The sequence below is a fragment of the Oncorhynchus masou genome, chromosome 29, assembly GCF_036934945.1.
Source record: "Oncorhynchus masou masou isolate Uvic2021 chromosome 29, UVic_Omas_1.1, whole genome shotgun sequence".
In the NCBI taxonomy this organism is placed as follows: domain Eukaryota; kingdom Metazoa; phylum Chordata; class Actinopteri; order Salmoniformes; family Salmonidae; genus Oncorhynchus; species Oncorhynchus masou.
In genome coordinates this window covers 63,094,218-63,113,488 of record NC_088240.1, presented here as the reverse complement: position 1 = coordinate 63,113,488, position 19,271 = coordinate 63,094,218, and the positions used below count along the sequence as shown (strand labels likewise).

General features: G+C 41.6%; 3 protein-coding genes across 3 annotated transcripts; all 3 read right to left on the bottom strand.

Annotated features, from left to right (window-relative positions):
- Positions 1–819: 819 nt before the first annotated feature.
- LOC135520236 (ras-related protein Rab-25-like) lies at positions 820–6,905 on the bottom strand. Its single transcript, XM_064945635.1, has 5 exons — positions 6,507–6,905; positions 3,108–3,303; positions 2,199–2,392; positions 1,678–1,758; positions 820–1,410 (listed from the first exon to the last, which is right to left on the bottom strand). The coding sequence occupies exons 1-5, from the start codon at positions 6,541–6,543 to the stop codon at positions 1,283–1,285; spliced, it is 636 nt and encodes a 211-aa protein (XP_064801707.1). The 5' UTR covers positions 6,544–6,905; the 3' UTR covers positions 820–1,282.
- A 420-nt stretch (positions 6,906–7,325) lies between these two features.
- LOC135520237 (ragulator complex protein LAMTOR2) lies at positions 7,326–12,164 on the bottom strand. The gene is made up of 4 exons (XM_064945636.1): positions 11,970–12,164; positions 11,638–11,800; positions 9,639–9,728; positions 7,326–7,858 (listed from the first exon to the last, which is right to left on the bottom strand). Exons 1-4 carry the CDS (start codon positions 12,035–12,037, stop codon positions 7,802–7,804), a joined length of 378 nt encoding a protein of 125 aa, XP_064801708.1. The 5' UTR covers positions 12,038–12,164; the 3' UTR covers positions 7,326–7,801.
- A 613-nt stretch (positions 12,165–12,777) lies between these two features.
- On the bottom strand, positions 12,778–18,910 carry LOC135520234 (ubiquilin-4-like). Its single transcript, XM_064945634.1, has 11 exons — positions 18,560–18,910; positions 17,382–17,533; positions 17,134–17,285; positions 16,738–17,000; positions 16,263–16,421; positions 15,941–16,166; positions 15,636–15,775; positions 15,439–15,522; positions 15,172–15,287; positions 14,888–15,068; positions 12,778–14,657 (listed from the first exon to the last, which is right to left on the bottom strand). Exons 1-11 carry the CDS (start codon positions 18,704–18,706, stop codon positions 14,499–14,501), a joined length of 1,779 nt encoding a protein of 592 aa, XP_064801706.1. The 5' UTR covers positions 18,707–18,910; the 3' UTR covers positions 12,778–14,498.
- Positions 18,911–19,271: the final 361 nt, after the last annotated feature.

Genomic DNA, 19,271 nt, shown 5'->3' with positions numbered 1-19,271 from the left:
TGAATGTATTGTAATGTTTTTAAAATGTATAACTATCTTAAATTTGCTGGACCCCAGCAGCAGCTAACGTGGATCCATACTAAATACAAATACAAAACTCGGAAAAAACGAGTTCCGACTGGGAAAAATATTTTTGAACGGTCATCCAACTCGGAATTCCAGGTCGGGAACTCGGGCCTCTTTTTACAGCTCCGACTTTCGACCTGAAGATCACTGACGTCAGGATTTGAACACGTTTTTTTTCTTCCGGGTTCCCAGTTGTCTTGAAAGCACCATGAGCCTCAGGTTTAATTGATCATTGGCACGGTATCATAATGACGTCACAGCACTGCAGCAGGTGAACTAGGCTACGCTTATGCAACTAAATATATACAATATATACTTCTTTGTCAATCTGGATGTAGGCCTATCAGCCTATTTGTTGTATTTTTTTGCACCTTGGGTCTGAAAAAAAGCTCTATAAATTAAATGTATTATTATTATTATAGGTTTAGCCAAGGGCTACTTATGAGATCAATATGGTCAATGTCTGATCATTAATGGGATAACTTCATTAGATTCAAAAGTGATCCTCACAGATTGAAAATGTAGGCTATTCCATCATATTCTCATCAATCAGTTGCTGTTTGTGTATTATACTTATTGGCATATGCATTTTTAGATGTATTATAATGGAATGTGTGTATAATGGATTGGCTATTATTGTGAGGGAAATCAAATGTAAAAAGTTAAGTAAAAAGGCAAGCAATAATGCACCTGGCACTTGAGTGCAAAAAATATTCCTGTATTGTTGTAAAATCACCTCACAATAAGAATAAGCCGTTTTGGAACAATTTAAGCATAAAATAAAACAATTACATGTTACTGTACATTAAGTAAACAGAGCACAAACAACAGTGACAGCATATTTAATTAATCAAGTTGTGTGTAAAATTATTAACATGGTTTTGGCACCTGTTGTCCAACCTCAGTCACTAAAAATACAAATATTCTGTACATCAGTTGACCACCTTAAAAAAATGTATCCTTCCAAACAAAGTTGAATCTTAAAAGTTAACAATCTTTGTTTGAGACATTTTTTATATTCAAATGATTTCTAGATTCTTTGGGGAAATGTACCATGGACATCTAGCCATGTACTTACATCATCTTTAGGAATGGAAAACTCATTCTGTCTGCCACCATGTAAATGTGTCACATCAGAGGTCTTGCTCCGCACCATTCTTTTGAAGAATGATGCGCGCGCGCCCCCCCACACACAGTCACTGGGTGGTTTGTCCCATCAGAGGTTCCTACAGCAGGGCTTCTTCTCTTCGGGGTCGCCTGCAGCTCTGGGGACAGGGCTGGCCAGAGACACGGCACTAATGGACCCCCGGGTCACCTCTTTACTGCTCACCTTCCTGTGGATCTCTGATGGAATAGGCACAGGGATACAGTATGAAATGTGGTGCAACAAACAGTGACAAAAAACATTGACCACAAACTGCCAGTGACACAACTGCTTACACAAAACAATAAATGTGGCACAAACAATTTGTTCTGCAATGCCAACTTTCCGGATGAATTACTGAGCATTGATTGCGCTACTATTACACCAAAAAAACAAGGTTAGCTAGAGAGCTAAAAACAAACAAATCGATAATAGGGTTGGTACTGTAAATATATAAAGTAAATTACCTCCAAGGACATTTTGGAATGCTGTCTCAACATTTGTGGACTCCGAGGCTGATGTCTCTAAGAACAATAGGCCATTCTTTTCTGCAAAGAGCAAGAGAGGTAGTGTTACAGAGTATTTTGTCATAATTTAGGTTTGCCAAATTTGGGGTGAACTAGTGACTCAAGCCCAGTGCTTGACATGGACTAAAATAGACTCTGGTACTCATTTTGGGTGCCGGTACTGTTTATATTTACAGTAGGTGCAGGAGCTCAACAATACCTTGGAGCTAATATTCTATTTGAGGAACAGGAGCTCAAGCAGTAGAACATTTGAGGTGCCGGTACTCAGCTCCCAAGTCAAGCACTACTCAAGCCTTGGACCAATAAGTTTTGACCAATAAAGTCTATTGGTCGATTGGCTGTTGTGAATATTAGTATATTAGCAATGCAAAAACACAATTCACTATAGAAGGGAACAACATTTTGAAGTTATATGCTTTGTGTTTATCCTAGGATATATTCATTGTGCCTGGCAGCTGTACCTGCAAAGTCCTTCGCCTCCTCAGTGGGCACTGATCGCTCTGACCCCAGATCAGTTTTGTTGCCCACCAGCATGACTACGATGTGAGGGTCTGCATGATCATAGAGCTCCTTAAGCCAGCGCTCCACACTCTCATAGGTCAGATGCTTGGTGATGTCATAGACCAGTAGCGCTCCAACAGCTCCTCTATAATAACTAGGTAGAAAATATGAAAGCAAAAGAGGTGATGAGAAAAGTCAACACCTTACCAATAACCTGATGTTTTTATTCATATTGATACAGTATGTGATGGGTTATGCCTCCGAGTATCCATATCCCATTTTTCTCTTGAAATGCCATGGAGGCCTCCATAGTATGATACATGATTGAATCGACAAAAGATTTATAATATTCTAATCGACTTGTTTTTAATTATAGAAAGACATTTCTAGGGAAGCAAATGTACATGAGGGAATTATTCAGTAAAGTAATTACTAAACTCTGGACAGAGAAGAACTAATCCTGCAGTGGTATAGCATATCCTCAGATTTGTCTTGTCATTAAATTGAATGGACACAGTTTTATTGTTTTGAAACGTGTTTCCATGCCATTAACCCTTCCAGAGTCTTTATAAAATAACAAGTCAGGAATTTCTTAAGTCAGAGAAGAAACATGTTTGAGTCTGAATGTTTATTGAGTATGTCCAGCCAAATGGATATTTAGACCAAAATGCACAAGTAGTAAATGACTGGAACAGTGAACCTGCTGTTTGTTCCTCCAGGCTATCTGGGAAAAATGTGAAACCAGTGCCTGTCCACTTGGAGTGTTTGGGGCTATGATACCACCCAAGATGCCCACACAATAGTGAGGAATTGTCCCTTTGTGTGTGTGTGTGTGTATGTGGGTCCACAGTTTCACCCAGATTACTCACGCGGAGGTGATGGCCCTGTACCGCTCCAGCCCAGCCGTGTCCCAGATTTGAGCCTTGATGGTGAGACTTTTCAGTTGAATTGTGCGTGTGCTGAACTCCACCCCGATGGTGGTGCGGCTGTCGTGGTTGAACTCGTTCTTGGTGAAGCGGGAGAGCAGGTTACTCTTGCCAACGCCGGACTCACCTATCAGAACCACTGGAGAAGAAAGAAGGGGGAGAGGAGGGCATGAGTTCTAGTGCACCAGAAAGATGTTGTAATATGTGCTTTACATCCCCAGTAAGTCCCCATTATGTGAATGAATGGTATGTCTATCATCTAGAAAGGGGACTAGGCGTGTTTCATCCTACACATAGAGTACTTTATTTTGCCATAGTGCAGATGCACAACAGTATCAGGCATAGAACCTCAAGGTGCCATTTCAGGGCACAACACGTATGGAATTACAATGATGAGAGTAAGTAATGGTTTTTACACACAAAACAACGATTCTTCAATGTATCTCTTTTTTTACTGTTATAATCTCACTCATGTCATCCCATTGATTAATACCAACTCATAACTACAATAAGGCTGCTCCCTGCACTTCATGCACATAGTGTAACTCTTAGGTGAGGCCTAGGTGTGTCCTCAAACAGCCCACTCAATTTCACTAACCCTACCCTAAATCCTCAGTCTTAGTCTGCTGCTCATTGTTCCCATTATATCATTAGGACTCTCTTCACAATGGTGTTCTATGACAGAAACAGCACAACACCCGTGCAAATGGTTAATTGGCTAATTATGTTAAGTGAGGAATGTAGAACAAACCATCTGAGAAGTAGCATCAAAATCATGGCTCAGGTGTCTTTAAAATGAATTATCATGCTTGTTCATGTTAATTATAATCCAGCAAATGGGAGCTAATATGATATTATTACGCTGTGTAGGTTAAGAGATAAGAGGTATGTAGTATATACAGTGATGAGGGGTCAGTTGTTGAAGAGAACCAAAGGAGAACCAGAGAGGAAGGGATTTATTGCATTGCTCTTGGGGAATTTCCTGTAACAGGCCTTCAAAAGAGGAAACAACTCAAAATCTGGTGGTACAGTTTACGCTGATACTTCCCTATATCTATCTTGCTGTGAGCAATCAGTCTACTGAGTCCAAACAGAAGAGGTACAAGGAGAAATAAAGCACCCTTGTATGTTTCAGTGACTCATGTCTTTGCTTAGAGTGTGAGCAGCTGACTCAAGTAAGCCAAGGCTGGCTTTCTGACAAACATATAGGAAAATATGACCACGTCACAATAATGACACCATGATTTCAACACAGCCGACTGAGCTGAGCCAAACACCAATTCCTGCTTTACTCTCAACCATGAGAATGTGAGCTGAACCAAGATAGACATCCAAGTTCCATGACGCACCAGCAAGGAAGATCTAAGAAATAAGTACCCTGGAAACCAAGAATGTGAAAAAGAGCAGTGTGCAGAAGGTTAAAAAAAGTCAGTTAAGAACAAATTCATATTTACAATGACGGCCTAGGAACAGTGGGTTAACTGCCTTGTTCAGGGGCAGAACGACAGATTCTTACCTTGTCAGCTCAGGGATTCGATCTAGCAACCTTTTGGTTACTGGCCCAACTCTAACCACTAGGCTACCTGCTGCCCCAAATATGCAAGTATATGCGAGTATTGATTATCTTCCCAGCATGCTGATTTATGCTGCAGAGCTTTAAACAGGCAATACCTTATTTGTCAAAAGCAAAAATGTTGGAGTCATGCCTGTTCATGTTCCCAGATTTACATTATAAAGCAACTATCCAGTTTCTGGTCTCCGAACCCAGGTAAGATTTAACCTGAGGTGTAAAGCAGCAGGAAAGAATGGTTATGATGTTCTACTTTGGTTTGTTTTGGGTAATTGTTCACTCCATTGGCAGATCATTGTTCTGCTTTTAGTAGGTGAGATGAAAATGTGGCCATTTCCCCTCCCATACTCAGTAACCTCTTATGCAAACAATACCCCTGGTTTCCATGGCAAATAGGACAAGAGGCCTTGAAGCACTCTACTGGCCTGGTTTGACTTTATTCTGAGGAAAAAGGGGATTAAGTAAATTGCAGAAAACTCCCCCTTATGTAATAATAATTCAGTTTTACGACTGAGCAGTTCCCTCAGCATATTTACACACAAGATGCATTTACTTTTAGACAATCAAAGCAGGGAATCAGTTAGATTTTACTTCATGATGTCTGGATGGTTTCAAAAATAAAAAGTTATAGTAGAATTAGGCCTAGTCCTTCGTTCCAGAATGAATGGCAGAAACTTACATGTGGATCAGTGAAAACAAACTAAATTTGACTTTGTCACCTTCCCCCTGGCCCAACCAACTGGGTTTTCTTGTTTCCCTACCGACAAATCACTTCACCTCATCATGCACAACATCATCTCCTCTACCATGCCTGCAGCGTATAGGCCTTAGGTCATTTAGTGTAACAGTACACATGTTTCTCTAGTGTGACTATAGACATAATGGAAAGAGTGATAGGCTCAAACATTCAGGAACGTGTGTTTTCCTGGAATGACATTGACAAGCTTGTGAAACGCACCACAATAACAGTTGGAGGTCGAGAATGTATTCAGTTACAGAGAAATAGCATTCAAGTTCATAGAAATAGCAACATTGTTGAAGTAGCACTGTACTGACTTGTAAAATACCAACAGTAGCATATTAATGAACCTTAAGAGGCATTCTTAAAAGCACTGGATAAAACTCCTAGACCTGGGCCTTTATCCATAAACTGTCCCAGAGGGAGTGCTGATCTAGGATCTGTCCATACAGGGTTATTCATCATGACCTAAAATGCTAAACCAATCCTAGAAGAGCACTCCTACTCTGAGACGCCCTGCACTACAGGACTGGCGTAAACATAATTGCCAATATTTATTGAGTGCATGCACTAGGCAAGACAACTTGCTTCTGAAACAGGGTGTGTCCTAGACTTTTTCTGTAATTTCAACACAGGTGAGAGTGACCTGCATCCTATTTGTGTGGTAGATGTGTTACTAACAATCTACTGTGTGCTTTTGATACTGTGCTGGCACTTAACTTCTAGCCTTAGCATACACACACTAAGTGACAGAACCCAATGGTTGTCTGTACTGAACAACACTGCACTAGCTCTACTACAGAAACAGTAGGTTTCAGAGTCACTCTGTTGACATACACACTATATCATTATTGTGGCTCAGTTAGAATAGCATGGATCTTGCAATGCCAGTGTTAGGAGTTTGATTCCCATAGAGGACCAGTAAGCAAAAAAAAAGTCTGACAATGCATGCATTCACTATTGAATAAGAGTGTCTGCTACATTATGTAAATGTAAGACATCAATCTGTTAAATGTGAAAGAACAAGACTCACCCTTAAAGACAAAGTTGTAGGCCTCATCTGATCCCATGATGTACCCCTTCAGTGGTGCCACAATGTGAAGCCTTGTCTTCAAGTCGAGCTCTCAAAGTGTGAGGGGAGAAAGGAAAGATGACACTGGCCCAGAAGCCACTCACCCTAATCTTCAGATTTAAAAGATCTGAACAAATACTTTGCAAGTCACCTGCCCCCCTCTATGTTTAATATAAACTTAGATTGTTTACAAGGAACTTGCTCCGCTCTGCAATCAGGTAGTTCTGCTGAGGAATGTTGGGGGTTGGGGGAGTGGCTTGGAGTAAGTCTTTGGCAGGTTGAACAGGTAGGACAACAGCATGAGCAACTGTATGAAAACAATTGCTACATGCCACCTGGTGGACAAACCAAATTAGTGTCTTCAGGAAATTACTGTTTCCCTATCCCTTTTTCATGGTGAGAGACAGTTCATTGCTTCCTCTGAGGTGCATTCACTATGAACCAAACGGAAGCAAACTAAACAGGGAGTGACCTACCTGCCAAATAGAACCTAATTGTTGCAAAACTGTTTCCCTTGCTAAATGTTTTGCTACAGTATGCAACTAATGAATTAACCAACCCCTGGTTCTGTTAATCTCAAACCAGGAACACAAAGCAACAGTAAAAAGGACCTAGAAACAGTGTTGATAAAGGTCTGAATTGTCAAACAGAAACAGATATATAAGTAATAACAATACTCTCAAACAATTGGCAAGGTAATGCAATCTTACGTCTGTTCAGCAAACCTGTAATGCAAAAAAACAACTTGGTACCCCCGGAACAAAAAATCTAACGTATAAATCAAATACATAAAACCATTTATTTCATATCCCTGAAGATACATTTTTCAATTGATTTTTCAATTGAAAAAAACAACTTATGGATAGCCTGTTAAAGGGTTATCATACATTTTATTGCGTGGCAGCAACAGACAACTGTAAGATTCTGACTAGGGTAAACAGTGAATGCCTTAACGTTAAAGTGTCAGCATTTTCAGCAGTCCTCTTGAATCTCAAAGATTTACCTAGCCAGCCTTACACAAAGTATGAGCTTGACTTTTGAACTGCATGCCACAAAAGGCCAAATTACTAAAAACTCAAGCATTAAGTTAGAGCATATTGAGTATAAATATAGTAATCAGAAGATAAATACTCAGTTCATTCATACACAGACTGCAGTGGTTCATGAAGACCAGGTAAAGCATTCACATCAGCAATAAGAGTTCATGTATGTTCAGGAAAGACAAAATGGAAGACAACGCTCCAGCCAGACTTCCCCTATGATGCAGCAACTTGGGTTAAAGGTTCCTCCAGATAAAGCACCAGTGCTTCAGCCTAAAAATACCACACAGACAGGAGAAATATGCTTAGTATGGTATTCAGACATGATCTGTGCTCATGGCTCTTTAAATTACATACAGTTGAAGTCCAAAGTTTACATACACCTTAGCCAAATACTTTTAAACTCAGTTTTTCCACAATTCCTGACATTTAATCCTAGTAAAAATTCCCTGTCTTAGGTCAGTTAGGATCACCACTTTATTTTAAGGAAGTGAAATGTCAGAATAATAGGAGAGATAATTATTTATTTCATCACATTCCCAGTGGGTCAGAACTTTACATACACTCAATTAGTATTTGGTAGCATTGCCTTTAAAATTGTTTAACTTGGGTCAAACGTTTTGGATAGCCTTCCACAAGCTTCCCACAATAAGTTGGGTGAATTTTGGCCCATTCCTCCTGACAGAGCTGGTGTAACTGAGTCAGGTTTGTAGGCTTCCTTGCTCACACACACGCCATCTCAGTTCTGCCCACACATTTTTATATAGGATTGAGTTCAGGGCTTTGTGATGGCCACTCCAATACCTTGACTTTGTTGTCCTTAAGCCATTTTGCCACAACTTTGGAAGTATGCTTGGGGTCATTGTCCGTTTGGAAGACCCATTTGCGACCAAGATTAACCTCAAGACATTAGTCAGGAAGTTGTCGCTTCAATATATCCACAGAATTTTCCACCTTCATGATGCCATCTATTTTGTGAAGTGCACTAGTCCCTCCTGCAGCAAAGCACCCCCACAACATGATGCTGCCACTCTCGTGCTTCACGGTTGGGATTGTGTTCTTTGGCTTGCAAGCCTCCCCCTTTTTCCTCAAACATAATGGCCAAACAGCTCTATTTTTGTGTTTATTTTTGCGGACATTTCTCCAAAAAGTACGATCTTTGTCCCCATGTCCAGTTGCAAACCGTAGTCTGGCTTTTTTATGGCGGTTTTGGAGCAGTGGCTTCTTCCTTGCTGAGCGGCCTTTCAGGTTATGTCGATATAGGACTCATTTTACTGTGGATATGGATACATTTGTACCTGTTTCCTCCAGCATCTTCACACGGTCCTTTGCTGTTGTACTGGGATTGATTTGCACTTTTCGCACCAAAGTACATTTATCTCTAGGACACAGAACGCGTCTCCTTTCTCAGCGGTATGACGGCTACGTGTTCCCATATTGTTTATACTTGTGTACTATTGTTTGTACAGATGAACATGGTACCTTCAGAGCTTTGGAAATTGCTCCCAAGGATGAACCAGACTTGTGGAGGTCTACAATTTTTTTTCTGAGGTCTTGGCTGATTTCTTTTGATTTTCCCACGATGGCAAGCAAAGAAGCACCAAGTTTGAAGGTAGGCCTTGAAATACATCCACAGGTACACCTCCAATTGACTCAAATGATGTCAAGTAGCCATGACGTAATTTTCTGGAATTTCCCAAGCTGTTTAAAGGCACAGTCAACTGAGTGTATGTAAACTTCTGACCCACTGGAATTGTGATACAGTGAATTATAAGTGAAATAATCTGTCTGTAAACAATTGTTGGAAAAATGACTTGTGTCATGCACAAAGCAGATGTCCTAACCGACTTGACAAAAACTATAGTTTGTTAACAAGACATTTGTGGAGTGGTTAAAAAACAAGTTATGACTCCAACCTCAGTGTATGTAAACTTCCGACTTCAACAGTACATACTTGTTCTCTTCAGGAATAAGTCATTAGTGTTTTGTAATACAACACAAATCAAATACCTATGTTACCAATGTCACCCACACTCAAAGTGTTCTTCCTCACCTTGGCTTTAAGCATTCCAAAGCCCACAGTCTCTTTGGCATACATGCACAACAGTAGGTTAGCTACCCGTGTAATAGCCACCCTGCCTTCCTGCAAAGACAAGACAAGAAAGGAATAGATAAAAATGCATGCACATTGAATTTCAATTGACCTTTGATGGTGATTAGAGGTAAACCGATTAATCGGAATGGCCGATTAATTAGGGCGCTATTTCAAGTTTTTCATAACAATCGTGTGTTAACTGCCTCGTTCAGGGTCAGAATGACAGATTTTTACCTTGTCAGCTCGGGGATTCAATCTTGCAACCTTACAGTTAAACTAGTTCAACGCTCTAACCACCTGATTACATTGCACTCCACGAGGAGCCTGCCTGTTACGCGAATGCAGTAAGCCAAGGTAAGTTGCTAGCTAGCATTAAACTTATTTTATAAAAAACAATCAATCAATCCTAATCAATAGTTAATTACACATGGTTGATGATATTACTAGTTTATCTAGCGTTGCATATAATCGATGCGGTGCGTATTCGCGAAAAAGGACTCTCGTTGCTCCAATGTGTACCTAATCATAAACATCAATGCCTTTCTTAAAATCAATACACAGAAGTAAATATTTTTAAACCTGCATATTTAGCTAAAAGAAATCCAGGTTAGCAGGCAATATTAACCAGGTGAAATTGTGTCACTTCTCTTGAGTTCATTGCATGCAGAGTCAGTGTATATGCAACAGTTTGGGATGCCTAATTTGCTAGAATTTTACATAATTATGACATAACATTGAAGGTTGTGCAATGTAACAGCAATATTTAGACTTATGGATGCCACCTGTTAGATAAAATACGGAACGGTTCCGTATTTCACTGAAAGAATAAACGTCTTGTTTTCGAGATGACCATATTAATGACCTAAGGCTCATTTCTGTGTGTTATTATGTTATAATTAAGTCTATGATATGATAGAGCAGTCTGACTGAGCGGTGGTAGGCACCAGCAGGCTCGTAAGCATTCATTCAAACAGCACTTTAGTGTGTTTTGCCAGCAGCTCTTCGTTGTGCATCAAGCATTGCGCTGTTTATGACTTCAAGCCTATCAACTCCCGAGATTAGGCTGGTGTAACCAATGTGAAATGGCTAACTCGTTAGCGGGGTGCGCGCTAATAGCGTTTCAAACGTCACTCGCTCTGAGACTTGGAGTGGTTGTTCCCCTTGCTCTGCATGGTTAACGCTGCTTCGAGGGTGGCTGTTGTCGATGTGTTCCTGGTTCGAGCCCAGGTAGGAGCGAGGAGAGGGACGGAAGTTATACTGTTACACTGGCAATACTAAAGTGCCTATACGAACATCCAATAGTCAAAGGTTAATGAAATACAAATGGTAGAGAGATGAATCGTCCTATAATTCCTATAATAACTACAACCTAAAATCTCTTACCTGGGACTATTGAAGACTCATGTTAAAAGGAACCACCAGTTTTCATATGGTCTCATGTTCTGAGCAAGGAACTGAAACGTTAGCGCATATTGCACTTTTACTTTCTTCTCCAACACTTTGTTTTTGCATTATTTAAAAAAAAATTGAACATGTTTCATTATTTATTTGAGGATAAATTGATTTTATTGATGTATTATATTAAGTTAAAATACATGTTCATTCAGTATTGTTGTAATTCTCATGATTACGAATAATATTTTAAAATTGTTTAAATTTTAAATCGGTCGATTAAAATCGGTATCCTTTTTTTTGGTCCTCCAATAATCGGTATCAGTATTGCCGTTAAAAAATCATAATCGGTAGACCTCTAATGGTGATACTACCTCCCAAGCTGCCAACTAGCCGAGGTCATAATTTTCTACCACTATTTAGATAACGTTATATGGCATACAACAGATTTTCTCTGGAGCCTCTGACTGTGATACTCAATGGATAATCAAAGCAAGGCAGAATTATGAAAAAAATAACATTTGGTTCATGCATAGTAACTAGACCATATAGTTCAAACTCTAACCATGCAATCCATCAGAATGAATTTGAGTTTATCTTCGTTAAAAGCTTGATGCCCATTCTTGTCATAGGCCGACCAGATGTTGCTTGCGATGGCAGCGGTCACACGAGCGTCAGTGTCCCCATAGCCAGAGTAAGCTAAAAGAGACCCTTCATTGTTTAACAATCTGCGGGGAGAACATGCAAATACGTTAGCCAAGGAGAGTGTTAGCTAAGAGTTACCTACATGTAGGTAGCTGTCGTTAAAAGTCATCTTAAGAACAAATTATTAGCCAACTTAGCTAGATAGCAAAAAAAGAACGCTATATTCACGTGCCTCTGCCACTCAATACTTACAGTGTGCTTTGTACTCCGCTTGTATTTGCCTGGCTGAGAACTTGCGTCAATGCTTTTGGCCGCAACATGGTTGGAATGAGCAATACTTTGCAGCAACTCGATTAATTTAGGAGAAATTATGATGAAATGTATATTATCACCCAGTTCAGTGACTTCTTCAATAACAACACAATCCAGTCAGCTGACCTCTTCAACTTCCTGATACAAATCGTAATGCATTATGGGAATGGCACTGGCAGTGGGCGCGTTCCAGACGATTGAAACCGGTCACTGGAATAATATATTAAAATGCACCAATTCAGCTCAGATCTGCCCCAATTATAGAACTGATATCCTTTTCATGTTGCCCCTGAGATGTTAAACACTTGTCCAAGTAAGGGGACTGGGGGAAAATCTGTATTAGAAGAACAGAGTTAGCTACAGTATCCTGACTGGAGCTAATTGCAGTTATTGAATAAAGTCACAATATGGTATATCAAGGGCACAAAATGTCATATATCCCCATCATATTTTCAGACATGAGATTCCGATCAGTTAAAAAATTATAATAGCTACCCCGAGTAACCTCTGCGGTGAGGCCGGATGAATCTAACAATTGCATTGCTCCCAACTTCACAGCCCAAGCATAATTGATGAGATTGAACTAGCCCCAGTCATTTGTTTATAATTTACACAGCTTTCCTTTAGCCACCATTTTAGACCAGGATCTTCAAAGTGATATGAAATTATCATAAACTGAAGATCTAAGAAATCCATGCTTTTATACATTTTGTCATCATGGAGGAAAATAAACAAATCCAAGCTCCTCTCTGGTGAATGTTAAAACAGCTTAATGCTTAATTGCCATTAAGATATTTCAATGTTTATTTCAGTTCACAATTTATATTTTCAAGCTTGGTCCTTTTATGATCTACCAAATATGCATGGTCACCACTATAACTTTCCCACCTCTCAAACTACACACAATTCCCATTCAAGTTGAACAAATCATCCATATCAAGTTCATATAATTTCATAACATACACAATGTAGACAAGTGTTAATCACACCTGGTCCGAGGGGGTTGCAGTCAGTGTGAACAGGCTAAGTCTACAACATTAACTACTCATCAAGATCATGAATAGCTGAATCACATGTGATTGCGCACTCAATTCCAATTTCACTTTGCCAAAAGGGTGCAGATTGGCATAAGCTTGGGCTAAATGAAGTTTCCACCACATTTCTCACTGCAGTCCAGTCCAGTGCTTTTAAATCTGAGGTGGGGTGAACAAGTGTGCATTTTGAGGATTAAGAATCTGAATTCAGCATAGGGTGCATCCCTCCAGGATCAGGAGTGAAGACTACTGGTGTAGACCATGCTTCTGAACTAAATGAATCACCACCACACACTTGATCATGTTTCTTGAAAGGTATTATTAGAATAGATAACAGAGTGACTCCAAGAAAAAGGCAGCGCTGAACAGATGTTCTTTAACTGTAGGTACTGCAACTAATATGTATGGGTTTAAGAAAAACTATTCTCTATGCTATTAGTACACTTTGTCATTATAGATTTCACAAATTATTTTTTGAATATATTGCTGAACCCAATACATACATTTTTATCAGGCACTAAACCGCTGCTTGTATGAAACTAGACAAAATGGTTAACGTAAAAGGTGTCTGCATTTTTATCATTGCTCAGATTAAAACATTGAGGTCTTATCACAACCCATAATCAGAGCCTAAACGGTTGAATAATTTACACTCAATAGCATTCATTGACTCAATGTAGCATTAACTACAGAGCTCACCAAGCTACCTTGCCTGACCTTCCAATCTGAAAATCATCCCTTCCAAAAAAGCTGAAAGTGTACAGCTGAACCAGGGGCACTATAGTGCTCAAACAGAGAATTCAACAGCCAGGATCAGTTTTGAAGGATGTCGAGAAATGATTAAAGCAGAAGGTAAACTGAAGGTGAGTGGTAAAGAAAAGAGAAGGTAACTTCTACAGCTCCTGTAATAAATACTAGTCAATCAGGCATGATAGAGTGAAATTAAGTATAAACAAGCAGGTTCTCATGACAATGAAAGAATGAGTGATTCCTCTGACCTATGATTTCAACTCTCATATTCCTCCAAATTTCAACACGTTACCGGCTAAACACAATCCATTAAGATGGGTTAAGTCGGCAACCTCATGCATGTCCAGCAAATGGGCAGTCATTTCAGAAATAATCTCCCATAGTCAACAGAGGAAGTAGTCATGTTAGTGGTGGTGTCATTTTGCAGCGATGTCATCATTCCACAGGGTTGATATGAGATTTCTCCAATAGAAACTTGAATCTGAACACCCACTTCCTGCCCCCATATCTTTCCTACTTTTCACAGATCAGCCAAAGAGATGAATAGTAATTGGAATTCAGTTGAGTCTATCTGAGGGGCTTGTCAGACTGTGATGAAGGACTGTGTTCATTTGTAAACTCCCACACCAGCCCTCAACCCCCTACCTAACCCCTCTCTCCCAGTAATTTCAGGGGGCTAAGGGAGTTAGGAGGGCTGGGAGCCCAGCAGTCTCTCAATGGCAGCGTTGATGTCTCCCCCCGTGGCGATGAGGGCCTGCAGGTTGGCCTCGCGGTTGATGAAGCCCATGGCGCTGAGCTGGTCCAGCTGCTGCTGAAACCGCACCTCTGGGGTTACGGTCTGGGTCTGCGAAGGGGAGCATAACCAAAGTGAATTTTTATATGAGTCTACATGGAAAATGTTGCTGGGGTCCTATTTGAGTGACTGTTAGGAGACAAGTCTCAGTACCAGTATTAATTGGTTTTAGGTCAATGAGGCCAGTAGAAACACAAAGCTAATGCTAACCCACTGGATAATAGCAAAGTATAGTTACCAAGTAGGAAGTCAGAAATTATGTTTGCAGCTCAATGACATACCGATGAGCCGCCTCCTCCTCCAGCAAACATCTGTAACATCTGCTGCATGAGCTGCTGCTGCTGTTGGGATGGGTTAGTGGCAGCAGTGGGATTTGAGCCCTGTGTTGGGGGAGGAAGATTTTCTGGGGCCACACTGCCTCCTGTGGTTGGAGGGATCACTGGGATCCCACCAGGAGCCAAACTAGGAGAAGAATCATAGTTTAAGTGGCATCATCAATAAAATCAAATGTATAAAGCACGAGTCTGTCCAGTAAGCATCTACTGGATAATAGATGGTACAGTACCTGGGCATGAGTCCGGGGGCTTCCGTCTGTAGGGTCTGCAGGCCCTGCTGGATCTGCATGAGAGCCTGCATGGCCCGGGGGTTAGTCATCACAGACAGTGACTCAGGATTCTGCATCTGTAAAATAACCATTTAGTTGGTCAACCCAAATGATGTTCCATTTAGTCACAGTCAGAAACTCAGCACCTTCCATAACAGTCTGTCGTCTTTTTTGTTGTTGTTGTCAGTATATGGAACTAAAGTGTATAACTGGAGACAGAAATCTGACCTGTTGGAGAAAGACCGGCATCTGATGTCTCAACTGTTCCTGTAACTGGGGGTTTCCGGCAAAGAGGGGGTTGTTCAGCATTGCCTGAGGGAATTAGTAAAGAATTAAGCAATGATTCTACTCTTCACACAAAATAGCCTAGAATATTCATCAGGACTTCTGAATCCTACTGCAGAGAGGGCTGAAGTTGTGCAGACCTGCGAGGCGAGGTCAGGGTTCTGCGCCAGCGACTGCATCATACTGCGCATGTAGGGCGCAGAAAGCATGTTCTGCATCAGCTGGGGGTTCTCAGAGATCTGCTGCATCAGACTCTGCATGCCAGGGCTACCGAACACACCTGGACAGATTATAGGGTGTGGAGTGAGAGATACAGACGGATTAGCTAAGCAGCAAAACAAGGGTTATACTCAAATGTGGTATGTTAATACAGGTGTAAGGGGAAATATAGTTTTTGCAGATTGACTAAAAGGTGAAAGTGCTTCATCTGATGTGGTGGTGTTACCGTTGCCCAGCCCAGAGGCGTTGATGCCCAGGGGGTTCGAGGCACTGGGTGCAGTCCCGCCAGCGGAGGAGGTTGTTGTCGTGGAGGCACCAGTCCCCCTGATCTCTGAGGGGGTCGTTCCAGGGGGTCCCCAGGGGTTTGGTAAGGGCTCCCTGTTCTCTGTTCTGGAGGGCTGCACGCCAGAGTCCAAGTTGCCCCCCAAAGCAGAGAAGGGATTGTTTCCAAACTATGGATGGGAAAAAAGTGGACTAAGCCACACAACCAGACTTGGATTCAAGACAATTAGATGTCTACATATGGTATTTGCAGGAATAATAGCTACCTGCTCTCTAGCGGCACTGAACATAGGCTCCTGGATGTCTGTGTACATCCTCCGGAGGGCGTTGTAGCCCCCAGGGATGCTCTCCAGGTTGCTAAGCGCCCGGTCCTGGTTACGCATCATCTCTTGCATCATGGCTGGGTTCCTTGCCAACTCCATGGTCTGAAGAGAGGAAGGGAGTTAACATTATGCATCTGTGCATGATCCTCCTCACATCCATTCCTCCCATCGTTCTGGGAGTGGTGCGGTGTAGTTTAAGGGTTTGGGCCTATGTAAATTGCACTGTTACATAGACCCCTTTTTACATTTCAACTACATTGTAAGCTAACTACATAAACAAGCAAAATGGTTTGAGTAATATGCTCTTCGAGCATAGGTTCTTAAGAGAGATTCAAATAAAGCCAAGACACACTATGATTCCCCAAAACCAATTCTATGACACCTTGAGCAAAGGACCCATCTGAGCTCCAGACTTAACCTGTCTCATAAGTTCAGGGTTGTTGAGCATGTGGGAGATCTCAGGGTTGCGCTCCATCAGCTGCTGCATCTGAGGGTTTGTCACAATCATCTGCCTCATCAGGTCTGGGTTGGACATCATGTTCTGCACCAAAGGGTTGTCCATGATCTGAGACAGCATCTCCGGGTTGGACATCAGCTGTCTCTGCATCTGCTGCTGCATCTCCATGAAGTTGGCCGAGCCCATGCCCATGCCTGACAGGCTAGATAGGTCACCAAACCCACCTATGCAGACACAAGGGGGCGGTGGATTACTGGAAGGATATAGGTTAGTGCCTAGTTGTGTGGATGTTGAGTAGTTGTATGGCGACATGGCCGTCTTTCTGTGAGATGGTTTGGTGGGGACTGGGTCACTAACTCAGTAAGTTGGGTGGCTGTGTGGAGGCTGGGGTAGGCCCAGTGCCTGGTGTTGTGCTGTCATTGGGCGCTGGGCTGGGGTTAACGCTGCTGTTGGCCTGGGGGGTCCCAGAGCTGGATGCCGAGGACTGGGATGTGCCACCAACTGTAGCCCTGGAGAAAAAGTGAGGTCATTATCAACCTGAATGTTCCCATTATCTCACACACAAAATCGTGTCACTAGAATAGTGGGCAAGAAAATCTTCTTACTTGGGAGCAGTCTTGATGACAAGATGAACAGTGAGTCCGTCCTTGATGCCGTGTTGGTTCAGTGTGTCTCCATCCTTTAAGATTTTGCCAGCAAAAATCAACACCAGCTGGTCCTGCTTGGCATTAAACCTTTTGGATATCTCCTCTTTAAACTGTATGCACGAGACAGAATGAAGTGGCCGGTGAAGACAAATGGGAATAAAGAGGATAGTCACACACCCAAATCATTCAATGTTGGTCAAAATAACAAGTTATCTTGGCTTAGCTAGCTAACGTTAGCTAACGATGTGAATCTGCTAGCTGTCCTTTTAGTTTTATAAAGAACAATGAGGTCAAATATGAATGGTTTATGGAATCACCAAATACAACATTAACCATGTCGCCAGCCGTGAATTTAACGATCAGTTTCCCGAGTGTGGGTATAATTTGTGAGACGTTCCAACAGGATTCTGTTCCAAAAACTTCGTAAATAACAAGGTTGCCAACAAACAACGCATACAAAGTTGTATAGCGGCAGAATAAGATACCGGGTAGGGAGCGGGCTATTTCATAAAAATAATTCACTCACCACGTTTATTCCGAAAAATGTCTGTCCTCACTTTGGTAGCCTACGGACAAACATTAAGAGTAAGCTACGTGGTGAGTTGATGCCTATTCGGCAGCTAGGTGAATTGATCCTGCTACTTTGTATGCGTTGTTTGTTGGCAACCTTGTACTTTACGAAGTTTTTGGAACAGATTCCTGTTGGAACGTTAAACAAATTATACCCTCCCGTTTCCCGATCGGCTTTCACAATGGCCGGAGCCTCCGTTGGCTACCCGGTTATCAGCTAACCTGATCGCAGCTAAAGTTAGCTAGCTAGATGAGCCTGACAGAGACGTAGCTGGCTAGCTTACTCACAGGCTAACGTTAGCTAGTTGCGTAGTTAGCTAGCTCATGCTTGCTTTACATGTCTTTACACAGTGCCGATTGTGCAAAACATTAGTAAAACTACTATTAGGAACCGACTTAAGGAAATGGACAAGTTGAAAATAAATATTACTAGTCAGGAAAATGAGATGATTCTTCCCTGTTAACATCGTAAACCTGCTCGGTAATAGTTGGCTAGCTAACTTCGATTTATGCTTATTAGCCACAGCATGACTTGCATAACTGACTGTGTAAACAAATGCGAATACCTGTGCGACAGAAGAATCCTCCGATATCGCGATCTCCTCTTTATCTTTCGGAGTTTTTACCGTGACCACGATCATGGTCCCGTCTGAGGCAGCATTTTCAACAACGTTGGAATCCACAGTGGGATCTGTGCCGCTGTTCTCCGCCATCTTTACTCCTCTTCAAATTCACTACATCCAGAGAGGAAGAGGTGAAGCGAGAGGTTTTACTCAGCCCAAAATCTGTCCACGAAAATACGATTTGTTTGTATGGTCATTAAGTGTCGAATTTGGTCAGCAAAATTTTTTATATTTTATTTGCTATGTGAGGATTATTTGATCAAATAGAAGTTTCGTAATGGCGTACCAGACGTGGCATTTCGCCAACTTTGAAAAAACGACTTTATCGGAGTTGTGCCTGTTGTCATAGAGGTAGATAGAGGACTCATCATATAACACGTTCAAGCATGGACATTGCCATTGAAGGCTTCTACCGTTAAAGCGGCCAACTAGGTGGGGATTCCTATGAGTTGGGAGTTTTCAACCGATGAAGAAGAAAATCATGTACTACTTTAAATGGAGTTAGCCTCAAATGTGCTGCCAATGCTGTTACAGACGCTATAATATCACACACACAAAGATGAGTCCTCTATCTATCTCTATGGCCTGTTGTTGACACTCGTATCGGCCCTCTCATTGGCTAGAATTGTGCCACGTGCTCTCGCATCGCCCGCCT

What these genes read in the sequence shown, in the direction of transcription:
- LOC135520236 (XM_064945635.1), bottom strand. Translation starts at nt 6,543, where the DNA reads ATGGGATCAGATGAGGCCTACAACTTTGTCTTTAAGG. An exon ending in TACAGGGCCATCACCTCCGC is followed by an intron (nt 2,393 to 3,107) that starts GTGAGTAATCTG and finishes TTTTCTACCTAG; the next exon opens with TTATTATAGAGGAGCTGTTG. An exon ending in ATTCCAAAATGTCCTTGGAG is followed by an intron (nt 1,411 to 1,677) that starts GTAATTTACTTT and finishes CTATTCCATCAG; the next exon opens with AGATCCACAGGAAGGTGAGC.
- LOC135520237 (XM_064945636.1), bottom strand. Translation starts at nt 12,037, where the DNA reads ATGTTGCGGCCAAAAGCATTGACGCAAGTTCTCAGCCAGGCAAATACA. An exon ending in AGCGGAGTACAAAGCACACT is followed by an intron (nt 11,801 to 11,969) that starts GTAAGTATTGAG and finishes TTCTCCCCGCAG; the next exon opens with ATTGTTAAACAATGAAGGGT. An exon ending in TCATTCTGATGGATTGCATG is followed by an intron (nt 9,729 to 11,637) that starts GTTAGAGTTTGA and finishes TTGTCTTTGCAG; the next exon opens with GAAGGCAGGGTGGCTATTAC.
- LOC135520234 (XM_064945634.1), bottom strand. Translation starts at nt 18,706, where the DNA reads ATGGCGGAGAACAGCGGCACAGATCCCACTGTGGATTCCAACGTTGTT. An exon ending in GTCATCAAGACTGCTCCCAA is followed by an intron (nt 17,286 to 17,381) that starts GTAAGAAGATTT and finishes CTTTTTCTCCAG; the next exon opens with GGCTACAGTTGGTGGCACAT. An exon ending in ACCCTGACCTCGCCTCGCAG is followed by an intron (nt 15,523 to 15,635) that starts GTCTGCACAACT and finishes TAATTCCCTCAG; the next exon opens with GCAATGCTGAACAACCCCCT.